We start from the raw sequence: 24,000 nt of genomic DNA, 5'->3' as shown, positions 1-24,000 counted from the left end.
TAGACATTCTATATTTTTGCTTAAAAATATCTACTGCTATGGATAAATAAAATGATTCATAACTCTATCATATACTATATATATTAGGCTTATATTGATGTAAGACTAGCATAAAAAAAGACTAGGTGACAACTAGGAACTGAATTTTGATGCAATACTGATTATATTGGGCACAGTGTTCATATCAAAGGTGGCAATATTCTTTCTAGCTATATTCTTAACAGTTAGACCATTTTTGCCAATGAATGAAATTCTAGATGTCAGATTTTATGAGAGTAATGATAAGGTGATTGTGATGATTGAAGAGCTGAACAAAATAGATATATTTAATGAGGAAAACAGAAAAATAGCTGCCTTCAAATATTTGCCCTGTGGAAGAGGAATTTGATGTATTCCTACTTCAGGGTGCAGAATGAGTTACAGGTGAATATTTCATATATATCAATTTCAGCTCAAAATACAGAACAGAAATCACATAACTTTCCTAGAAAGAAGTGGGTTATGTTATGCATAGTCTCCAACCTTTAGAAATGTTCATCAATATATAAACTGTGTATAATTCAGATGAGAAACTTAATAATGTAAGCTTTGTATAGTAGGATATGAAAGAGGAAATTGCAAGTCTTTCCCAATTTTAAAGATATAATACCAAAAATTGTAAGAAAACAGTATTTTTTTAAATATTTCAAATATCACAATAATCTAACTCTTTAGATACATGTATTTAGGGGTTTATTTTTAAAATTGTATTATTTACTAAAATGAGAAAATGAAAATTTCTGCACATGTGAATCATAGGACATCCTTTGGTTAGAGAATATGCCATCCTTTAATTCTTAAGAACTTCAAATCAATTTTATATTTTGATATTGCCTCATTTACTATGACATAGGTATTGAATGAAATCCTGAAGTTATTCCCCAGACTTTTAAATTTTAATTTCTGATAAAATAATTTTTAAAAATAATCTGCTTTTTATTACAACAGATGTAAACGAAAAACATTCCAACTTTAATAACTTTTTAATAACTCCTCTAGAAATTTCCTAAGCACTTTATATGGAAACATGTTCCCATCAGATAAGGAAGTTAGTTTTATTTAAAAGTTTTCTCCATATGTTGACTTTAAAAGTAACTATAAAGAAATCCTCATAGTTTGATAGTGACACAGTCATAAAAAACTTGAAAGTCAAAGTGAAAGTCACTCAATCGTGTCTGACTCTTTGCGACCCCATGGGCTATACAGTCCATGGAATTCTCCAGGCCAGAATACTGGAGTGGGTAGCCTTTCCCTTCTCCAGGGGAATCTTCCCAATCCAGGGATTGAACCCAGGTCTTCCACATTGCAGGCAGTTCCTTAAATTGAAGAAAATATTTAATTTCATAAAATACAAAAAAAAATCTCCAGAGCTCTTAGTATAAACCATAATCTTAAATGGCCTATTTAATATATCTAAATAAATACCATATCCTTCTTAGCACAACAGAAATTCAGATATTAGGATTATTTTCATGTTCAAATTATGCATCAACAAAAATAACTAGATTTTCTATCAAAGTATGCACACATGTTAAAGGTGCTGAAATAAAGATAAATGAGAATTCTAAACTTAACAAGGTCAGAAACCATATCTATAAATGTTTACTGAATAAATGGTATATAGAAAAAATATATGAGCAAATATACACAAAGATTATTTAAATATGCAGTTTATGTTACCTGAATGAAGTAGAGTTGGATGAACTTTAGTTCTACAAAAATTATACAGAAAGGAAAGCTTCATCTAATTTAGATCTCTTTCCTCAAGATTTTTGATGTTGTTGTTCTGATTCTATGGGGTACCCTGAGGGTCAGCAGAGACGAGAAGAATGCAATCTTCTGGTTGCATCTAAAATTAAGATCTTGCAGCAAAATTCTAACTTGGAAACAGGAGCCCATATGAACTCCTACTGTTCTTTTGAGCTTGGACACTGATGTGGGAGGAGCCAAGCCTTGTTAGCTTCCCTATTCCAAGATGTGAAAATGCTCCAAAGGCCTAAGAATAAACGGTAAAAATGTTTCCCTCAGATGGAAGGGTGCAAACTTCGGTGGTAGAACATGGAAACATTTTTTTATTAGTGTGGCAGTAAAAATTTCCTTTTATTCTTTCATTTTCCTGTAGACTATATTCTCAAAGAGCACACATAGCCATTTATACAGTATAATTGGCACATTTTAATTCTCACACTATATTTAATGATATCCCAAACATAGTGAATAATCTTTAATCACAGAAAATGCTTTTTGGTTCTACCTGTCAGTTTGTTTATGATAGGTAAAATCTACCATAAGAAAGACACTTTTGTGAATGTTTATATTGTTGTTCTTTAGTTGCTAAGTTGTATTGAACTCTTTTGAGACCCTTAGGACTGTGGCCCACCTGGCTCCTCTGTTCATGGGATTTTCTAAGCAAGGATACCAGAGTGGATTGCCATTTCCGTCTCCAGGGGAATCTTCTCAACCTTGTGTCTCCTAGATTGCAGGTGGATGGTTCACCACTGAGCCACCAGGGAGGCCCAAATATGTTTATACCCTGAAAAAAATTACAGCCTATAAACAAAAATGGTTCTACTGCAGATGAGCCTTTTTCTGGCAATTTTAATAACTGGACCAAATTTATGTTCCCCAGAAATCTGATTACTTGTCACAGTATTTTCAATTATGTTTTTATCTAGATTTTGGAACTAGGTTCAAAACTGACCTGCAAAAGGTCAGTTTTCATTCCAATCCCTAAGAAAGGCAATGCCAAAGAAAGCTCAAAATACTTCACAATTGCACTCATCTCACATGCTAGCAAAGTGATGCTCAAAATTCTCCAAGCCTGTAAAGTAATTAACCTCCAATTAAAATAAATAAATTAAAAAAAAATTCTCCAAGACAGGCTTCAGCAGTATGTGAACCGTGAACTTCCAGATGTTCAAGCTTGTTTTAGAAAAGGCAGAGGAACCAGAGATCAAATTGCCAATATCCGTTGGATTATCAAAAAAGCAAGAGAGTTCCAGAAAAACATCTATTTCTGGTTTACTGACTATGCCAAAGTCTTTGACTGTGTGGATCACAACAAAATGTGGAAAATTCTTAAAGAGATGGGAATACCAGGCCACCTGACCTGTCTCTTGAGAAATCTGTATGCAGGTCAAGAAGCAACAGTTAGAACTGGACATGGCACAACACACTGCTTCCAAATAGAGAAAAGAGTACGTCAAGGCTGTATATTGTCACCCTGCTTATTTAACTTCTATGCAGAGTACATCATGAGAAACGCTGGGCTGGATGAAGCACAAGCTGGAATCAAGATTGCCAGGAGAAATATCAATAACGCCAGATATGCAGATGACACTATTATGACAGAAAGTGAAGAGGAACTCAAGAGCCTCTTGATGAAAGTGAAAGAGGAGAGTGAAAAAGTTGGCTTAAAGCTCAACATTCAGAAAATGAAGATCATGGCATCTGGTCCCATCACTTCATGGGAAATAGGGAAACAGTGGAAACAGTGTCAGACTTTATTTTTGGGGGCTCCAAAATCACTGCAGATGGTGATTGCAACCATGAAATTAAGACGCTTACTCCTTGGAAGGAAAGTTATGACCAACCTAGACAGCATATTAAAAAGCAGAGACATTACTTTGCCAACAAAGGTCTGTCTAGTCAAGGCTATGGCTTTTCCAGTAGTCACGTATGCATGTGAGAGTTGGACTATAAAGAGAGCTGAGCGCCGAAGAATGGATGCTTTTGAAATGTGGTGTGAAGAAGACTCTTGATAGTCCCTTGTACTGCAAGGAGATCCAACCAGTCCATCCTAAAGGAAATCAGTCCTGAATATTCATTGGAAGGACTGATGTTGAAGCTGGAACTCCAATACTTTGGCCACCTGATGGAAGAACTGACTCATTGGAAAAGACCCTAATGCTGGGAAAGATTGAAGGCAGGAGAAGGGGACAACAGAGGATGAGGTGGTTGGGTGGCATCACCAGTCAATGGATATGAGCTTGAGTAAACTCCGGGAGTTTGTGTTGGACAGGGAGCATGCTGCAGTCTGTGGGGTCGCAAAGAGTCCAACACGACTGAGCAACTGTCCTGAACTGAACTGGAACTAGGTTAAAGTTATATTTCCTGCTATTGATAAATCACACATTAAAACAAACATTTGTCTCAAATTTATGATAGTCATAATTAAATGTATAATTTGTGTTGTTTTAGTCTTTTCTTCGGAGAAGGCAATGGCACCCCACTCCAGTACTCTTGCCTGGAAAATCCCATGGATGGAGGAGCCTGGTGGGCTGCAGTCCATGGGGTCGCTAAGAGTCAAACACGACTGAGTGACTTCACTTTCACTTTTCACTTTCATGCATTGGAGAAGGAAATGACAACCCACTCCACCAATGTTCCTGTCTGGAGAATCCCAGGGATGGGGGAGCCTGGTGGGCTGCCCTCTATGGGGTTGCACAGAGTAGGACATGACTGAAGCGACTTAGCAGCAGAAGTCTTTTCTTAACCAGTAATATGTACTTAACCTGTAATATGTACTACCTTCTATCTCTTGATACATTTGTATTTTTACCCTCCACATCTAGTGCTGCATAACTATCACTAACACATTCTAACTGCTATATAAATATCCAGTACTTCTTAGTAGATCAGTGATAATACAAATCAAAATAATGGAATCTTTAAGTAATGAGCTCTATGTCAACCACTTAACCTATTGTTCCTTTTAATACTAAAAAATGTCCTCTTTAGATAGGAACTATTTTATACTCTAAGAAACAAAATCTTAGAAATGTTAAGTAACTTTTCAAAGGTTACTCCGCTAAACAATAGCCATTTTAACCAAAACCTAGGCATGCTACCACAATTCTTAATCTCAAGATGTAGGAAAGACTTGATATTTAAAGATTCAGGAGGCTTAAGAATAATAGTATTGCTGCAAAGCTTTTTTGGTAAATGAAAAATTATATTTCTCTTGGTGAGGTAAAGATTATATTCTCTTACATGAAACTAATGTAACTAATGTAAGGAGCAGTGGCTGTGCTTTGCTGGAGCAGCCGTGAAGAGATACCCCACACCCAAGGTAAGAGAAACCCAAGTAAAATGGTAGGTGTTGCAAGAGGGCATCAGAGGGCAGACACACTGAAACCATACTCACAGAAAACTACTCAATCTAATCACACTAGGACCACCGCCTTGTCTAACTCAATGAAACTAAGCCATGCCTGCAGGGCAACGCAAGACAGGTGGGTCATAGTGGACAGGTCTGACAGAATGTGGTCCACTGGAGAAGGGAATGGCAAACTTCAGTATTCTTGCCTTGAGAATCCCATGAACAGTATGAAAAGGCAAAATGATAGGATACTGAAAGATGAACTCCCCAGGTCAGTAGGTATCCAACACGCTACTGGAGATCAGTGGAGAAATAACTCCAGAAAGAAGGAAGGGATGGAGCCAAAGCAAAAACAATACCCAGCTGTGGATGTGACTGGTGATAGAAGCAAGGTCCAATGCTGTAAAGAGCAATATTGCATAGGAACCTGGAATGTCAGGTCCATGAATTAAGGCAAATTGGAAGTCGTCAAACAAGAGACGGCAAGAGTGAATGTTGACATTCTAGGAACCAGCGAACTAAAATAGACTGGAATGGGTGAATTTAACTCAGATGACCATTATATCTACTACTGCGGGCAGGAATCCCTCAGAAGAAATGGAGTAGCCATCATGGTCAACAAAAGAGTCTGAAATGCACTACTTGGATGCAATCTCAAAAACGACAGAATGATCTCGGCTCGTTTCCAAGGCAAATCATTCAATATCACCGTAATCCAAGTCTATGGCCCAACCAGTAACACTGAAGAAGCTGAAGTTGAATGGTTCTATGAAGATCTACAAGATCTTTTAGAACTAACACTCAAAAAAGATGTCCTTTTCATTAAAGGGGACTGGAATGCAAAAGTAGGAGGTCAAGAAACACAAGGAGTAACAGGCAAATTTGGCCTTGGATTGTGGAATGAAGCAGGGCAAAGGCTAAGAGTTTTGCCAAGAAAATGCACTGGTCATAGCAAAAACCTTCTTCCAAACAACACAAGAGAAGACTCTACACATGGACATTACCAAATGGTCAACAATGAAAACAGATTGATTATATTCTTTGCAGCCAAAGATGGAGAAGCTCTATACAGTCAACAAAAACAAGACCAGGAGCTGACTGTGGCTCAGATCATGAACTCCTTATAACCAAATTCAGACTCAAATTGAAGAAAGTAGGGAAAACCTCTAGACCATTCAGGTATGACCTAAATCAAATCCCTTATGATTATACAGTGGAAGTGAGAAATAGATTTAAGGGCCTAGATCTGATAGATAGAGTGTCTAATGAACTATGGAATGAGGTTCACGACATTGTACAGGAGACAGGGATCAAGACCATCCCCATGGAAAAGAAATGCAAAAAAGCAAAATAGCTGTCTGGGGAGGCCTTACAAATAGCTGAGAAAAGAAGAGAAGTGAAAAGCAAAGGAGAAAAGGAAAGATATAAGCATCTGAATGCAGAGTTCCAAAGAAGAGCAAGAAGAGATAAGAAAGCCTTCTTCAGCGATCAATACAAAGAAATAGAGGAAAACAACAGAATAGGAATGACTAGATATTTCTTCAAGAAAATTAGAGATACCAAGGGAACACTTCATGCAAAGATGGGCTCGATAAAGGACAGAAATGGTCTGGACCTAACAGAAGCAGAAGATATTAAGAAGAGGTGGCAAGAATACACGGAAGAACTGTACAAAAAAAGATCTTCATGACCCAGATAATCACGATGGTGTGATCACTCATCTAGAGCCAGACATCCTGGAATGTGAAGTCAAGTGGGCCTTAGGAAGCATCACTGCGAACAAAGCTAGTGGAGGTAATGGCATTCCAGTGGAGCTATTTCAAATCCTGAAAGATGATGCTGTGAAAGCGCAATACTCAATATGCCAGCAAATTTGGAAAACTCAGCAGTGGCCACAGGACTGGAAAAGGTCAGTTTTCATTCCAATCCCTAAGAAAGGCAATGCCAAAGAGTGGTCAAACTACTGCACAATTGCACTCATCTCACACGCCAGTAGAGTAATGCTCAAAATTCTCCAAGCCAGGCTTCAGCAATATGTGAACCATGAACTTCCTGATGTTCAAGCTTGTTTTAGAAAAGGCAGAGGAACCAGAGATCAAATTGCCAACATCCGCTGGATTATCGAAAAAGCAAGAGAGCTCCAGAAGAACATCTATTTCTGCTTTATTGACTATGCCAAAGCCTTTGACTGTGTGGACCACAATAAACTGTGGAAAACTCTTCAAGAGATGAGAATACCAGACCACCTGACCTGCCTCTTGAGAAACCTGTATGCAGGTCAGGAAGCAACAATTAGAACTGGACATGCAACAACAGACTGGTTCCAAATAGGAAAAGGAGTATGTTAAGGCTGTCTATTGTCACCCTGCTTATTTACCTTATATGCAGAGTACATCATGAGAAACGCTGGAATGGAAGAAACACAAGCTGGAATCAAGATTGCCAGGAGAAATATCAATCACCTCAGATATGCATATGACACCACCCTTATGACAGAAAGTGAAGAGAAACTAAAAAGCCTCTTGATGAAAGTGAAAGGAGAGTGAAAAAGTTGGCTTAAAGCTCAACATTCAGAAAACAAAGATCATGGCATCTGGTCCCATCACTTCATGGGAAATAGATGGGATGGGGAAACAGTGGAAACAGTGTCAGACTTTATTTTGGGGGGCTCCAAAATCACTGCAGATGGTGACTGCAGCCATGAAATTAAAAGACGCTTACTCCTTGGAAGAAAAGTTATGACCAAACTAGACAGCATATTCAAAAGCAGAGACATTACTTTGCCGACTAAGGTTCGTCTAGTCAAGGCTATGGTTTTTCCTGTGGTCATGTATGGATGTGAGAGTTTGACTGTGAAGAAGGCTGAGAGCCGAAGAATTGATGCATTTGAAATGTGGTGTTGGAGAAGACTCTTGAGAGTCCCTTGGACTGCAAGGAGATCCAACCAGTCCATTTTGATGGAGATCAGCCCTGGGATTTCTTTGGAAGGAATGATCTAAAGCTGAAACTCCAGTACTTTGGCCACCTCATGCAAAGAGTTGACTCATTGGGAAAGACTTTGATGCTGGGAGGGATTGGGGGCAGGAGAAGAAGGGGACGACCGAGGATGAGATGGCTGGATGGCATCACGGACTCGATGGCCGTGAGTCTGAGTGAACTCCGGGAGTTGGTGATGGACATGGAGGCCTGGCATGCTGCGATTCATGGGGTAGCAAAGAGTCGGACATGACTGAGTGACTGAACTGAACTGAACTGAACCAAAAACTTTGTAATACTTCATTGAACTATCACAAACATATGAAAATAATATGATGGGGTGGGGAAGTACAACCAGGAAGCAGATGATAGTGTCTATGAAAACAAATTACATAATTCCAGTCTTTACTGTGTAGCGTATGAGATTTTAGAGATGTTACTGAACCTTTAAGTTTTAAGTGTATCTCAGAGACAAGGTAATTCAATGGAGTATCCAAAACATTTTTAATAATTTCTGTTCACATGTGTTTTACCGAAGAAAATAAGCTTTACTATACGGAGTTATATGTCAGGCTGATATGTCAAGCATATAATACATCAGGTACCCTGGCAGGGAGATCATCAGTTGCAACTCACCTTCAGTGTACTCACATGTCACACACACCCATTGAGAAAGATGAACGATTATGGTTACACATTTATACATTTGTAACACTCTAATGAGATGAGTGTCATACACACTGCTGCTGCTCTTTTTTCTGCTTTCGGCCCAGTGTGCTAAATCACTTCAGTCATGCCAACTCTATGGACTGTAGCCATAGTGTATGTGACTATGTGCAGCCATGTGTAGTCTCTGCGTCTCTGTGGACTGTCGCCTGTCAGGCTTCTCTGTCCATGGGATTCTCCAGGCAAGAATGCTGGAGTGGGTTGCCATGCCCGTCTCCAGAGTTTTACATACTGTATTCAAAGTACCAAATGGTCTCATGAAGATGAAGTAATTACTAACTCTATTACAAAAAGAGGCTTGTTCAAAATTTGCTGAATTTTTTCTATGATAATGATAAAAATGTGATACCTGGCACTTAAAAAAAATAGACTCATAATCTCTCTTTAAGGCAAAGGAGACATTTAGCACTGGATGAGAAAACACTGCTTTGGGGGACTTCTCCGGTGGTCTGGTGGTTAAGACTCTGAACTCCCAGTGCAGAGATCTGGCTTCAATCCTTGGTCAGGGAACTAGTGCCCACATGCCTCAACTAAGAGTTTGCATGCCACAACTAAAGCCTGGTGCATCAAAAACAACAACAACAATAATAATAATAACTGCTTCTTTCAAATCCTTCTTTGAAACGCCTGGAAGTATTTCTAGTGTTATGGGATTTGTTACCATAAGTATACCAACTATAAAAATTCTCCATTGTATTTAAAACTTTGGAGCAAAATTTTCTAATATCTTTAAATTGTTTCCAAATCTTTCAAAGTTTCACTGAGTTTTAACACTATTTGTTAAAATACAAAGATATAACTCCTTTTAGTATAATACTTTTCAAGAAGTGAATGACAGAATGGAAAATGGAAATTTGTCAAATTTCAATAAATTTTTTCAATAATTAGAATATTGGATTTAAATTGAATCACTACTTTATAACAGGAACATTCAGTGGTAATGCTACATGGAGATATGCACTTTTGCAAAGTAATTTTTTCAGCTATGGAAGCTATTGAAATCACATAGTAGAATAAACCAGACTTTTGAACCACTCTAACTGTGCTGAACAAAGATTTCAAATTAATGAAAATAATGAAACATTCTACCACTTTTTAGAAATGAGATGACTATAACAATAGCTCACTATTGAAAAAATAGAGAAAAATTTTGTTATCCATAAAATTAAAAACATATTAAATATTCATCTTATCCTCTTAAATTCTTATTTGTATCTTCTATAAATTACATTTATATGTTAGTTTATGCTTATAATGTATAGATTATATAATACTATATAAGGGTATATGATCAAACTATTTTACTGAGAAATATACTTATAATTAAAAAATTAGAAATTAATTGTGTTAATGTTTGACTTTGTTGTTAATTATATAGGCACTAAATCTTATTCTCAAACTATCAAATGTTGATACAAAATTATAACAAAAAATCAGAGTATCTAATAAATATGCTAATATTAATAATGTCTATATATCTTATATATAGTTTTATATAGCACACAGATATTGTAGAATACTGAGACTACGTTCTTCTAAAACATTTAAAAATCTCTTTCCAGAGATTCTTAAATATTCTGAAGCACTATGCCTGGAAAAATAGAATTATAACAGAAACATGATTGTCTATTTTTTAAGATAAAGAAAAATACATATATCACCAGTTAATGATATTCTTTAGTTACCTACAAACTATAGTTAACTACAAACTATATAAACTTTTAGTTAACTATAAATGTAATGATAAAGTTAACTTTTTAGTTATTTCAAATTACATTCTAACTTCACTCAATCAAACACACATGCAAATGTCTTTTTCACATTCTCATCATTAGATTGTCTCCTTCAGTTTTGCCTAGATTGCACATGTCAAACCTGCAAGGCCCATTTGTGCCTCTAAAACTGTTTTCAAAGCATCACAGCTAGGGTAAACTATAAATCAGTCCACATCCTCCCTTTTGGTGATTCATGAAATCTGTGCATACACAAAAAAAGAAAAAGATGCTGCAATTACACAAATACTAAAGTATTCTTCTAGCACAGAGACTTCAACACCGCTCATCTCTTGCCAGGTTGTAATGGAATATACCATACTAGTTTAGGCTTTCTCGAAGGAATTGTTGGAATAATAATTAAGTTGTTAAGTACAATCCTCATTACAAATTCTTGAATAATTATAGTCTATTAAGCCCCTAATATTATGAGTCTTCACTATTATAAGTCAGAAGGTTGTTACTGAAAAGAGACAGGAATCTCATTCTGCTTCTGATAATCTGTTTATTTAGTACATTCACCACCAAACTGCAAATTCCTTATACACAGAGATTGTGCCCGATTTACTTCTAGTGACTAACACAATGCCTACGACATGTAGGGAATGCTTAGAATTTGGGGGAGTCACTGAATGTACCATAGAAAGGTATAGCAATATAACAAATAGAAACATCATTTCAGTAGATTTCCATGATAAATTGGTAATGAAGTAGATTTCTAGCCCTTTGCTATACTTAAGTGTGTCTTTCCCAAATTTAAGAAAATAACCAATTACTATAGTTTTACTGAACATTCCACTTTACAAAGAACTGACAGCTTCTTGAAACCATCTCCCCACACATTACCTTGTTCCCCTGGCTGCTGCTGGACTTAGGAGCAATAGACACAGTAACAAGTTTCTTTCCAAGTGCATTCCACCTTGAGTGGGAGCCCAGCCCCTCTGCTCAGACCCTCAATGTTCTTTTGTTACACAAAACTGTTAAATTGACAAACTGCAAATTTACTAGGTGTGTGCAGCTACCCCATGCTCATTTCTGAAAGTGTTTTTGTCACATTCCATTGTATCTTAATAGGAGTTTAGTCATACACACACACACACACACGTATACATATATACGTTTTAACACAATGCTACAGGAGGGTACTATTTTATAAAAAAAATGCTTTGGGAAAAGCACTAGGATCAAGAGGGTTCAAGTACCAAGCTTTCATCTTTTTAAAAAACATTTTCTCAATTTTAGAAGAAAAAACAATCTTAAATGAAAAAATTATTCTCTTTACTTCTGTTGGATCATCATTAACTCCAGAAAATAATGGAATGCACATCATTGTCTTACCAAATACGAACTGATTTTATGTACAGAATGAAAACATTCTAGGAAAATAAATCACTTAAATGAGGCCTATGGGGAAATATAGAGAAATTAATATAAATTTATTTAAAGAGCATTTGCTAAAATAGTCTATGTTACATGTAGTGCCCCTCACTTTATCAAAGAAAAATAAAAATTTTACTCACCTTTTAAAGACTATCCTGGGCATGAGTACATCTATTAATTTACTAAGTAAGTTTGTTTACATCATAAATTTTTATTCAATATTTAGAATATATGAATATTAAAATTCCTAGTATTTAAAAATTTATAGCTAAACAATAAATCTCATTTTTAAAAACCAATGTTAGTTTCTAATAGGATTATATAAAAATAACAGTAGCTTATATACATACTCAGTAAAATTATGAAAACATATACTATTCAATAATTAAATGTTTAATAAGAAAAATTACCAATTTGTTATTTAAAAAACCCTCCAAAGAAAAGAGGCATTCTTTACAATACAGAATCGGTTCAGTGACTTATAACATTTTAGATATTGGTTCAAGGAATAAAAATACAATATACATGTGAATTAAGAAAAGCACAAGGCCAACAACACATCATTAATAAGCAAGGGTTAAAATACAATCATTTCACATTGACTAGTCACAAAAATGCAGTCATTAACAGATATGTTAAGATTATTTTCTTTCTTTAATCATGCTTATAGATTATTACAACACAGTTTCCAACATGGAGAAAATTTAAATGTATATTTACAACTTCATTCCTAGCTACATTTTAATTATTTAGCACTTGGTATTTTAATTTTACTTTAAAATGAAAAGTGTTTAAGATTTCATGTCATTTATATATGTATACTTATATACATATACACACATTGTCTTACTTTTGTAACTTAGTAAATAGGATCTTCTGAAATTAAAGTTATGCATTAAAGAATATTAACCTGACATGTTAATAAGAGGTATTCTGAAATCTGGCTAATACGTAGCAACACTGAAAGAGGTACATTAAAAGGTTATAACTGGTTTTAACAATAAAACTTCAGATCAATTAAACCCTTTTAATATAAAAGGTTAATTTAAGGATTAAAATTCTTCATATAATAAGAAATCCAGAAACTTTAATGATATATATTTACTTTATTAAAAGTTAATAAATAAAATTATTGTAATTTTAAAATTATCTTCAATTTATCAAAAAATTTACAGTTCTTTAATAGTGCAAAGACTGAATTAATCAATGAACTCCTTTGTGGGACAGACATGTAATAAACAATGAAGAATTATATACTTCTGTTTTACTATTTTGTAATTTGAAATTATTGTTTTCTTGGTCACTTGTTTTTGTGAGGTTGACAAAGTTATCTCTGCAAAGGGGCTTTAGTGAACATTCAGGTTTTTTACTTATGACATACCAAAAAATATCATGATACAAATTATTGGAACATAGCATTTGATGCAATCCAACACAATCAAAATTTTGTGAGGTTGTACACTTTAAACTTATACAGTATGACTACATATCTCAATAAAGCTGGAGCAAAATTATATAAATACTATAGTGAATATGTAGAAAAGACTGATAAACCTTAAAATATTTGAAAATATTAAACAAAGGATCAAAAAATCTAAAACTGACTTCAAATGCGTATTTGCAATTCCAATATGCTATAAATTTAGGTATGTCAAATTTTTAAAGTTTCATGATGTTTATTAAATAGAACAGGAATCAACAAACTTTCCCCAGAAAGACCAAATAGTAAGTATCTCAGGCTTTGAGGGTCAGTCTCTATTGTAAAAGAAAGTCTCTATTGAGTCAAAGAAAGTCTCTATTGAGTCTAAGCAAGTCTCAAAAGCAGCCGTAGATAATACATAAGAAATGTGCATGCCTGTGTTCCAATAAAAGTTGTTTATAAAAACAGACAATGGGCCAGGTTGGATAATTTGCTGATCCCTGATATAGAAGATCTAATTCAAATCACTTAATTTTAGGAACTTCAATATATAGCACAAAGCAGAAGCCATGAGTAAATGTTGAATGCTTTGTGAACGAATGAATTCATGAATGAATAGGGAAAATAAAACCTTTATGTCTGCTGTCCCAATTGAGGCAAATTCCAAGAAGGCAATCTATGGATTAAGTCTTATTAATGACTAGGCTTATAATTAAACCAGTAAAACAAAAGAAAACGTAACAGATATAGTACAGAGAAAGTGAATTTCCAACCAAAAACAACTAATAACAACAACAAAAAAATCTATAGTGACTTCTTACAGGACGTCAAATCTCTCCAATTAGATTGTAAACTCCATAGGGTAACAAATATGTCTTTATGTTATCATGACAGTATAGTCTCTAGGATATAGCAGATGATCAGTGAACATTTTAAGTACATATGTGAATGCTTTCCATAGCAAAATGCTTTTTGTTAGTTACCCAAAAGTTATGGCTCTCTAATTCTAATGCAGCAATTTAAGATCTTCCCATAAAGTTAAAATGCTCTGCTGTTTTGTATCAGTCATAGTGACTAAAAAGATGAATTTAGTCTGAATTAGAACTTGACCTATTCTTCAAATAGCATGAATTGAAACAGGTTTACATTTCACTGTAAAACTTTGACCTGGGTGAAGCAAAACAAGTGCATACATCAGGTTCAGGTATAAAATCAGAGTTAATTATTTTCCAAATAAAGAACTGTTTAACTTTATAATCTTAATTATAAATAGATTATAGACTCCAATCATTTTAATCCCGGAAAGAAGTGTACTTGGTTGTTTGTATTTAAAATATCAAAATTGATCATAATGCTAGTTTCAATGTATCTATATATTAATTATTCTTCAAAGCCTGGGTAGTTGAAAAATACTAGAAGAAATTAATCATTCATGGCTATTTATGAATTTTTGTCTATGGCTTCAAAAAATAAAAAATTAAAACAGCCCAAAACACAGTAACTCCACACAGTGGAAGATATGAACATTCATATAAATTACTATATAAATCATACTTTTTCATGATGTATGTAACAAATTGTAAACAATTAATTTACTTTGTGTAAGTAAATTTCTCTTTTTTAATACAATATTTTCACATTTCCAAACAAACTATTAAAGTTTAACAATGCTAAAAATGTTATTTGCTTTTAGATCAGTTACTGGACATTGACAGACAAAAGCCACAAATAGTTATACACTCAAACAAGACACAGCCTTAACTTGCCATTGTTACAAGCACAATGTTAACATTATGTACAAATGTAAATAGCAAAACATTTACCATTAATTTGTGGCAAGCCAAAAGGGTACTGGAGAAAAACACTTCCATTAGATTAGTGCTATGGTTCAAAATTCACTTAAAAATTAAATACATGTAAAACTATTATATATATATGTATATATTACAGTACTTGAATGAATTCTCTTTCAAACTGTCAAATTTAATGACATAAGCCAAGAGGGCCAATGGTCTGCTTTAAAAAAAATACTGGAAGATAAAATGTGTGCATCACAATTTATAAAGAGAGAAAATTAAAGAAAAAGGACAGAATAAAACAAAACAGAAGGATAAAAGTAAGAGCACTATCGTACCGATTTCCATGGTCCCCGATGCCATGATACGTCATCAGGGCAAGCATGTATATGACACTGTACCACACTAGGCGGCTTGTTCAACATTTCACAGTTTTGCTCTTGTGACAGCTGGCCATCGGGAAACTGGCATATTACAAATCTTGATTTTATTCCTCCTCCACACGTTTGCGTACACTAAAAATAAGAAGGAAGATAAAAACTATGTGGCTTCAAAGAGAATATTACGTTGGTTTATTCAGTGGAGTACATAATCAGAACTGCTAAAGCTTAAAGTTTATCCTTTCTTCGTAACTCTCAACATTTCTTCAAAAATAAATCAAAGTTTCAGTTCCATCCTTTTTTTTTAAAAGACAAAATTTTGAAAATTAGTACTGTAATAGGTAATAACTACATAATGTATATGGTATCCTATCAAAAGATACATAGTCATGTATCCATGAAGGGAAATCTAAATTTACAAAGATAAAAAGATGTTGAGTATATCTATTACATGAGAACAGCAGGTGGCAAAGCAGCATGTATAATTAATGAACCTATTTCTGAAACCCACACAGAACTAAAGTCTGGCAGGAAATTATCAAATATTAAAAGTTCGTATCTCTTCACAATTTTTCAAATTATTTGAATTTTCACAAGAATTAACTCACAACTGAAAAAGTCACTTTCATTTTGGAAAATTGTAAAAGTATATTTTAAAGACATACTTTAATTAGCACCTGATCAGAAGTGTATCTTTAAACAATGATTTCCAAATTCCCTATGGAGAGAACGGTACTGGAAATCATTAAACAGGTGGTGCATTCCCTGGTGGTGCAGTGGATAGGAAACCTGCTACGAATAAAGGGGACAGGGCTTTGATCCCTGGTCCGGGAAGATTCCACATACTGCAGAGCAACTAGGCCTGTGCGTCACAACTACTGCGCTTGCGTATTGCCAACTACTAAAGCGCATGCGCCTAGAACCTGTGCTCTGCAACAAGAGAAGCCACTGCAATGAGAAGGCCGAGCATTGCAATAACAAGGAACCCCAGTTTGCTGCAACTAAGGAAAGCCTGAGCGTAGCAACAGAGACCCAGGGCAATCAAAAATAAATAAATTAATTTTTAAAAAATCATTAAACACAAATATTTGACTATTAAGTGGCTTGTTTTATTTATCCAAAGCCAATGTAAGTCTTTCTTCTTTCTCATGCATAATACAGGTGGAATTAGTATTCATTACAACCATTTTAAAAATTATCCTCATATCCCAGTGCCTAAAAGAAGATCAGGACATGAAGAAAGTGCTAAATAATTGATGGCTATTCATTTTAGATTCATCAAATGAATGGTTCCATAATAGGATATTAACATGGCCAACATATCACTCTATTTTTCTGTCTTTATATCAATTAATTTTCTAAAAAATTAAGATAATAATATACTAGTTTTAGAGAGGTATTAGGAAGTCACCTACTGGCTAGCACATAGCATTCTGTCAAAAATTTGGAGTATATATTTCCTATCATAAACGAGTGATTTATACCATGATACAATGTTTATTTAAAGATTATAGTTTTAGTGACCCAATTTTTAAAAAATCTGTCTAGTATAGCGAAGTAAGATTATTCAACAGTACAGGTATGAAGTGCTTAACTTTTGGTCTTAGGGGATGTCATAATTTCCACAAGTTTAGGAGAGAGTAGGACTTACTTCTCCCCAGCTTCCATAGTTCCACTGTGGACAAGGTCCTGAATCACAGTGCTTTGACTCTGGGGGTTTGGACACTGCATCACAGTAACTGGCACTTTGTCCATTTTCATCCTGGCAGACCACAACTCTACGCTGAACACCTCCAGCACAACTGCTAGAGCACTGGAAAGGATGAAACACAGGAACACACAAACTGAAGATTCCATGTCACAAAATTACATTATAAAACACTAAAATAAAAGAAAAACAGTTCTTTGACTCAACTTCAAGCTCGCCAAATTACCCCTCCCTCCACTTTGGAATCATAATTTGAATAAAGAATATCTGTCAAAAAAACCTATGGTTTCATTAAAATTTATTGATAGGAAGGTAAATCTTTAAAGTTTGCAATAAAAATTCACCCTTGTCCTAGGCATTAAGTAAAAAGGAATTCAAGTTTTCAGGTCTCACTAGGAAGGAAAAAAAAAAAAAAAGATAATATTAAGTTTCCCAACTTTCACATTGTTTTTCTTTACTTGGTATCATTAATCTCATACAAAATACGAACCACAATTGTACATTTTGTACAAAGTAATCATGGTTTTACACCAGCTTACTGCACTGTTATCATATCACACAGTTAATTTCTGGGTTTGATGCTTTTCTTCATAGACATTGGTAATCTTAACACTTAAAAGGTTTCATTTTTACTATAATGGACTCTAAGATTTTTTTCAGATGGATTCCTCTGTAATCATAATATCACATTAGGGTATAATTCAATTAGAACTCTATAGAGATTTGCAATCTACATCAAAAATTGCTTAATCTTTTTAAGATTTAAACTACTGATCTTCAGAAATAATTAGCATTGAAAGCATCTGATGTCATTATGTACATTTCTGTTAAAAGGCCATATAACATAACAAAATTACAGAACTAGTATAACTCAATAAAGAGGGCTTACTGATCCCCATGGTCCTGTTCTCCACTGGTTTTCTCTGATTGATGGATGGACCCTCTGATTTTGATTATCTTCTGGTTTGTGAGTTAATGGAAAATTCCTGCCTGGAAAATGGCTTGGCTGCTCAGAGGAACTCGGAAAGTGGCTGTACGTGGGAGGGCAGGCTGCCAGATTACATTCTTGTTCTATCACAGGGCGGACTTCAGGGTCACAGTAATTCTCATTAACTGGCTGATGATAGTTGATGCATAAAACTTGTCGAGTCATTTTTCCACGGCCACAGGAAGCTGAACACTGATCACAAATTTAGCCAATAAACTGCATTACCTCAAAGTTCAAATATTATATTTAAATTTCTCATTTCACTTTTTTTGCAAAAAAGTACTTACAGGTGACCAATTCCCTGTTTGCCACTCTCCACAAGGGCTAAAACAGACAGCTATTTCAGCCGGTCGGGGTAAGTGGGCACAAAATGATTCATCTGCTATTCCATCATGAGCATCACGACAACTTACATAGCGGGCTTGATTTCCTCTTCCACAAGACACAGAGCACTGAAAAATTGAATCATACCAGAGCATTATACAGGACACTCTTACATCCCTTACACTTGGTGTTCAAATTTCTAAACCTCAAGATTCTTGAAAAAACTTAATTTATAAATATTATCACCTGGCATCATTTCTGAGTCAAAGACAGAGCAGTGAATATTCCAATGAGTTTAAAAAATAAACTTCAAAAATCAGATGCTTGTGATAATAAAACAAAACACTCAACTTTTCAGAATAGTGATTAGCTATTTGTCAAAATTAAAGAAAAGATTATAGATAAAAGAGAATCTAAAGATAACATTTAAGACAACTCTGAAAGACCTAGGTAATAGAGAAGATAGGATCTCATAATTAAAATATTCAGAGAATATATGAAACTTAAAAATATACCTTTCATGTAAGACCAAAGCAAGTGTATATTCCAAATCTAATAAAAGTCTAATATCACATCTGCTTCTCCTAACAACCTATGACGTAAATATTATCATCCTCATTTGGTAGGATTAGAAAACAGACCTAGAAAACTTAAATTCTTGCCCACAGAAACAGAGCTCTTGAAAGATAGAACAGGATTTAGTCATTAAATTACCTAATTCTAAACCTTATGCTCTTCCAACACCATCTCCATCAAAATACCTGAGAATGAATGCATACATTAATTTGGCAAATCTGGAGCAACTGAAAGCCTCCATAGTAGAAATACTGTCTCTCTTACAGAAATTCACTTACTGGTGTCCAAGAACCATATCGCCATTGTGTTATCTTTCTCATGGGAACAGCTGGCAAGGAAGTGGCCCCAATTTTAGGGATAACTGGGCAAGGTGTAACAATACAATTCTGTTTGAAAGAAAAATGGACCTCATGAAACATTAATGAATTAACCACTATGATTGATACTAAATCCTATACTTCATTTCTCCTTTCAATTATGTAAGTCAAGAACAGCTGCATAGTAAACTACAAATAAGCGATGTAAAGGTTTTTATTTTTCAAAAGTACAAAGTACTATCAAGGGCTAGAGGTGGATAGTATGACTCTGAAGGTTAAAGTTTGGATCATTCTGCCTGATGATTTAAAAAGAAAAGAGTAATAGTCTTTCAAAAATATCACTAAGCTGAAACCTTCTGAATGAACACAGATCACTACCTTAAGCCACACTTGAGAAGTTCATTATATTCATAATAAGGCATCATCCTTCTATAGTTCAAAGGATGGAAACATAAGTTAAATGAGTGATCCAATATCACATAAAGAGTAAAACCAAATCCATCAATAAAGCTGGCAAAACCAAGAACAATAAACTCTCTATTTTTAAGGCATATATGTTTAAGTGGAAAGATACATATGGAAATAATTTTAACACATCAATAATCTTCCTGTATCAAACATTTTGGTTTATAATCCATGGAGAGGTGTCGTTTACCTGCCTTTCACTTGGGCGACTAGCTCCATGGCACAGTCTGTCATCTAGCACTGTGCTAAATAGCTCATTGACACACTTCACAGCACGCATCTGGTACCCCTGTCCACACGTGGCTGTGCACTGGAAGAATATAAGCAGATATGAAACACCATTGCTCAGATATTACATAAACTTAATTTTCTTAACATGTACACAGTTAAGAATCTATTTTCAGTAGCTATTTTTATTAGTCCTCTATTCTAGATTCTAGACTTAAAATGAAGAAATTTAATCAACATATCTTTATTCAAATTTATATAGATACTAATAAAATAAGCAATGCCAAAGAATGCTCAAACTACCACACAATTGCACTCATCTCACACGCTAGTAAAGTAATGCTCAAAATTCTCCAAGCCAGGCTTCAGCAATACGTGAACCATGAACTTCCAAATGTTCAAGCTGGTTTTAGCAGAGGAACCAGAGATCAAATTGCCAACATCCGCTGGATCACTGAAAAAGCAAGAGAGTTCCAGAAAAACATCTATTTCTGCTTTATTGACTATGCCAAAGCCTTTGACTGTGTGGATCACAAGAAACTGTGGAAAATTCTGAAAGAGATGGGACTACCAGACCACCTGACCTGCCTCCTGAGAAATCTGCATGCAGGTCAGGAAGTAACAGTTAGAACTGGACAACAAACTGGTTCCAAATAGGAAAAGGAGAATGTCAAGGCTGTATATTGTCACCCTGCTTATGTAACTTCTATGCAGAGTACATCAGGAGAAACGCTGGGCTGGAGGAAGCACAAGCTGGAATCAAGATTGCTGGGAGAAATATTAATAACCTGAGATATGCAGATGACACCTCCCTTATAGCAGAAAGTGAAGAACTAAAGAACCTCTTGATGAAAGTGAGAGGAGAGTGAAAAAGTTGGCTTAAATTCAACATTCAGAAAACTAAGATCATGGCATCCGGTCCCATCACTTCATGGCAAATAGATGGGGAAACAGTGGAAATAGTGACAGACTTTATTTTGGGGGGCTCCAAAATCACTGTAGATGGTGACTGCAGCCATGAAATTAAGACGCTTACTCTTTAGAAGGAAAGTTATGACCAACCTAGACAGCATATTCAAAAGCAGAGACACTATTTTGCCAACAAAGGTCCGTCTAGTCAAAGCTATGGCTTTTCCAGTTGTCATGTATGGATGTGAGAGTTGGACTGTGAAGAAAGCTGAGCACAGAAGAATTGATACTTTTGAACTGTGGTGTTGGAGAAGACTCTTGAGAGTCCCTTGGACTGCAAGGCGATCCAATCAGTCCATCCTAAAGGAAATCAGTGGAAGGACTAATGCTGAAGCTGAAACTCCAATACTTTGGCCACCTGATGCGGAGAGCTGACTCATCTGAAAAGACCCTGATTCTGAGAAAGATTGAGGACAGGAGGAGAAGGGGATGATAGAGGATGAGATGGTTGGATGGCATCGCCAACTCAATGGACATGAGTTTGGGTAAACTCCAGGAGGTGGTGATGGACAAGGAGGTGTGCTGCGGTCCATGGGGTCGCAAAGTGTTGGATACGACTGAGCGACTGAACTGAACTGAACTGAACTGAAAATAGTGAAATTGAAATGGCAATTATTATTGTATCTTTAAAAAGTTATCATGTAAAACTATCAATAGAAGCTTCATATTTTGGTGGCAGAGTCAATACAGTTTAGGCAAACTAAATACTTTTCAAAATTGACCTGGTATATGCATGCCACTTGATATACGAAGTCAATTTTGAAGAGATAAAGAAAGAAAAGAACAGGACAGAGTTAAATGGCAGATGAGAGCAGGTTTCCTGGCAAGTGTAGCAATCTACACAGAATACTAAACTGCCCACAACTCATCCATCAGATTATCTCCTAGCCATCTGTTTGGCAAAACTTCCCAACAAGGCCTACTCTAAATACAGTAGAGAGAATAATTTAGGCACCAAACATGAAAATGCATAGTTTACATAAAGTTGATGAAAGCATAAATTATTTATTGAAGTACAGTTGATTAACAATGCTATGTTAATTTCTGGCATATAGCAAAGTGATTCAGTTATTCATATATATATATTCTTTTTCATATTCTTTTCTATTATGGTTTATGGCAGGATCCTGAATACAGAAATTTATAGTATTGTGGTTAACAAAAGAGTTAAAAGTCAAAGCTAGAATATTTACCACAGCAAAATTAGCAGTACTGAAAAAATTGTACAGGTACAGATTTACATTTCAGGAATCTTTCCCCAAGAGCCACCCCAAAATTAGATGCAGCCACTAAAAGACTGAATATACAATAATTCTGTGCTATTCTGTAATGATGGATTAGAGCAGAAATCCATAGACTGTCATATACTCACAGAACCCCAAGGTCCTACTTGCCAGGAAGTACATGCATGAAGCTCACAGGGTCTCTGAGACTCAGGCTTGGTGCTTGGGTCACAGAAGCCATCACTCAAGTGATCTTCATTCAGGTGACACCACACCTGCCGCTGCTTTGTTCCTTTTCCACAGGTAACCAGACACTGGAAAAATACCACTGACCATTACTTTCAGTATTAGTCAACACAAATACTCCCCAAAAATGCAATGATCAATTTGTATATTCAAATACAATTAAAGCGGAGAAGGCAATGGCACCCCACTCCAGTACTCTTGCCTGGAAAATCCCATGGACAGAGGAGCCTGGTAGGCTGCAGTCCATGGGGTCGCTAAGAGTCGGACATGACTGAACAACTTCACTTTCACTTTTCACTTTCATGTATTGTTGAAGGAAATGGCAACCCACTCCAGTGTTCTTGCCTGGAGAATCCCAGGGATGGGGGAGCCTGGTGGGCTGCCATCTATGGGGTCGCACAGAGTCGGACACGACTGAAGCGACTTAGCAGCAGTAGCAGCAGCAATACAATTAAAGACCATCCTTAAAGACATTTTCCCTCCATGCCTCAGAAAAACCAGAGATATTCATGGGGTAAAATCCGCCACTCCAAACCTCTGCTGCCCAAATCCCAGTGCAACATCTATTTGTTCCAGAAATAAAGGTACAAAACTGACCTTAGAACAAGTATGTATCTCAGCCTACTGTGTATACCATGAAAATGTACTAATCACTCAGTCGTGTCTGACTCTTTGTGATCCCATGGACTGTAGCCTGCCAGGCTCCTCTGTCCATGGGATTCTCTAGGCAAGAATACTGGAGTGGGCCACCATGCCCTTCTCCAGGGGATCTTCCCAACCCAGGGATTGAACCCAGGTCTCCCAAATTGCAGGTGGATCTTTACCATCTGAGCCACCAGGGAAGCCACCAGGAAAGCCCACTATGAAAATGGTTATAGATTAAACACCAATTATGTCATTGTTGGCCAGACACTGTAAATAGCTTAAGGACAAACCATTTTTAAATTTTACTATCTTGATAATACAATTATTTATTAAATGATAGAGCAAATTGAAATATTTTTTGAATTACATAGCCTTCCACTACAAAGATCTCCTTTACAATGTTATAATAGTTCTAAGCCTCAAGTGCTTAATGTTACCTCACTCCACTCACTAGTGGCCCAACTGGGACAGGAAAATTCATTGCAATTCTCTGTTGTCACTCGGGGAAGTTCCTGGCATTCTCTGTCAGCAAGACGGTGGCCAAAGTTATTTATACAGTAAGATTCTCGAGACCTCTCCCCTCCTCCACAACTCCTGGAACACTGATTAAAAAAAGAAAAGTGGTGAAAAATGGACGCAAAGTAAAACTTTTAACAAAACACGACTCTGAAGTGACAAATATTTAATTAGATGTAAAATAAAGGAGCAACTTTTCTTAAGC

At 35.6% G+C, this 24,000-nt stretch overlaps 1 protein-coding gene across 1 annotated transcript in view; it reads right to left on the bottom strand.

Moving 5' to 3' along the window:
* Positions 1 to 24,000, bottom strand: part of ADAMTS20 (ADAM metallopeptidase with thrombospondin type 1 motif 20) — a 201,577-nt gene that overhangs the window by 71,338 nt on the left and 106,239 nt on the right. The window contains exons 21-28 of the mRNA XM_018047904.1: positions 23,717 to 23,881; positions 22,538 to 22,702; positions 20,159 to 20,278; positions 19,465 to 19,572; positions 18,574 to 18,738; positions 18,188 to 18,478; positions 17,242 to 17,403; positions 15,549 to 15,725 (exon numbers count right to left, since the gene is read on the bottom strand). Coding sequence (XP_017903393.1) covers positions 15,549 to 15,725; positions 17,242 to 17,403; positions 18,188 to 18,478; positions 18,574 to 18,738; positions 19,465 to 19,572; positions 20,159 to 20,278; positions 22,538 to 22,702; positions 23,717 to 23,881 — 1,353 coding nt within the window. The remainder of the gene's footprint in view (positions 1 to 15,548; positions 15,726 to 17,241; positions 17,404 to 18,187; positions 18,479 to 18,573; positions 18,739 to 19,464; positions 19,573 to 20,158; positions 20,279 to 22,537; positions 22,703 to 23,716; positions 23,882 to 24,000) is intronic.

Source organism: Capra hircus, chromosome 5, assembly GCF_001704415.2.
Source record: "Capra hircus breed San Clemente chromosome 5, ASM170441v1, whole genome shotgun sequence".
In the NCBI taxonomy this organism is placed as follows: Eukaryota; Metazoa; Chordata; class Mammalia; order Artiodactyla; family Bovidae; genus Capra; species Capra hircus.
The sequence above is the reverse complement of the archived record's forward strand: the minus strand, read 5'-3'. Positions and strand labels throughout refer to the sequence as shown.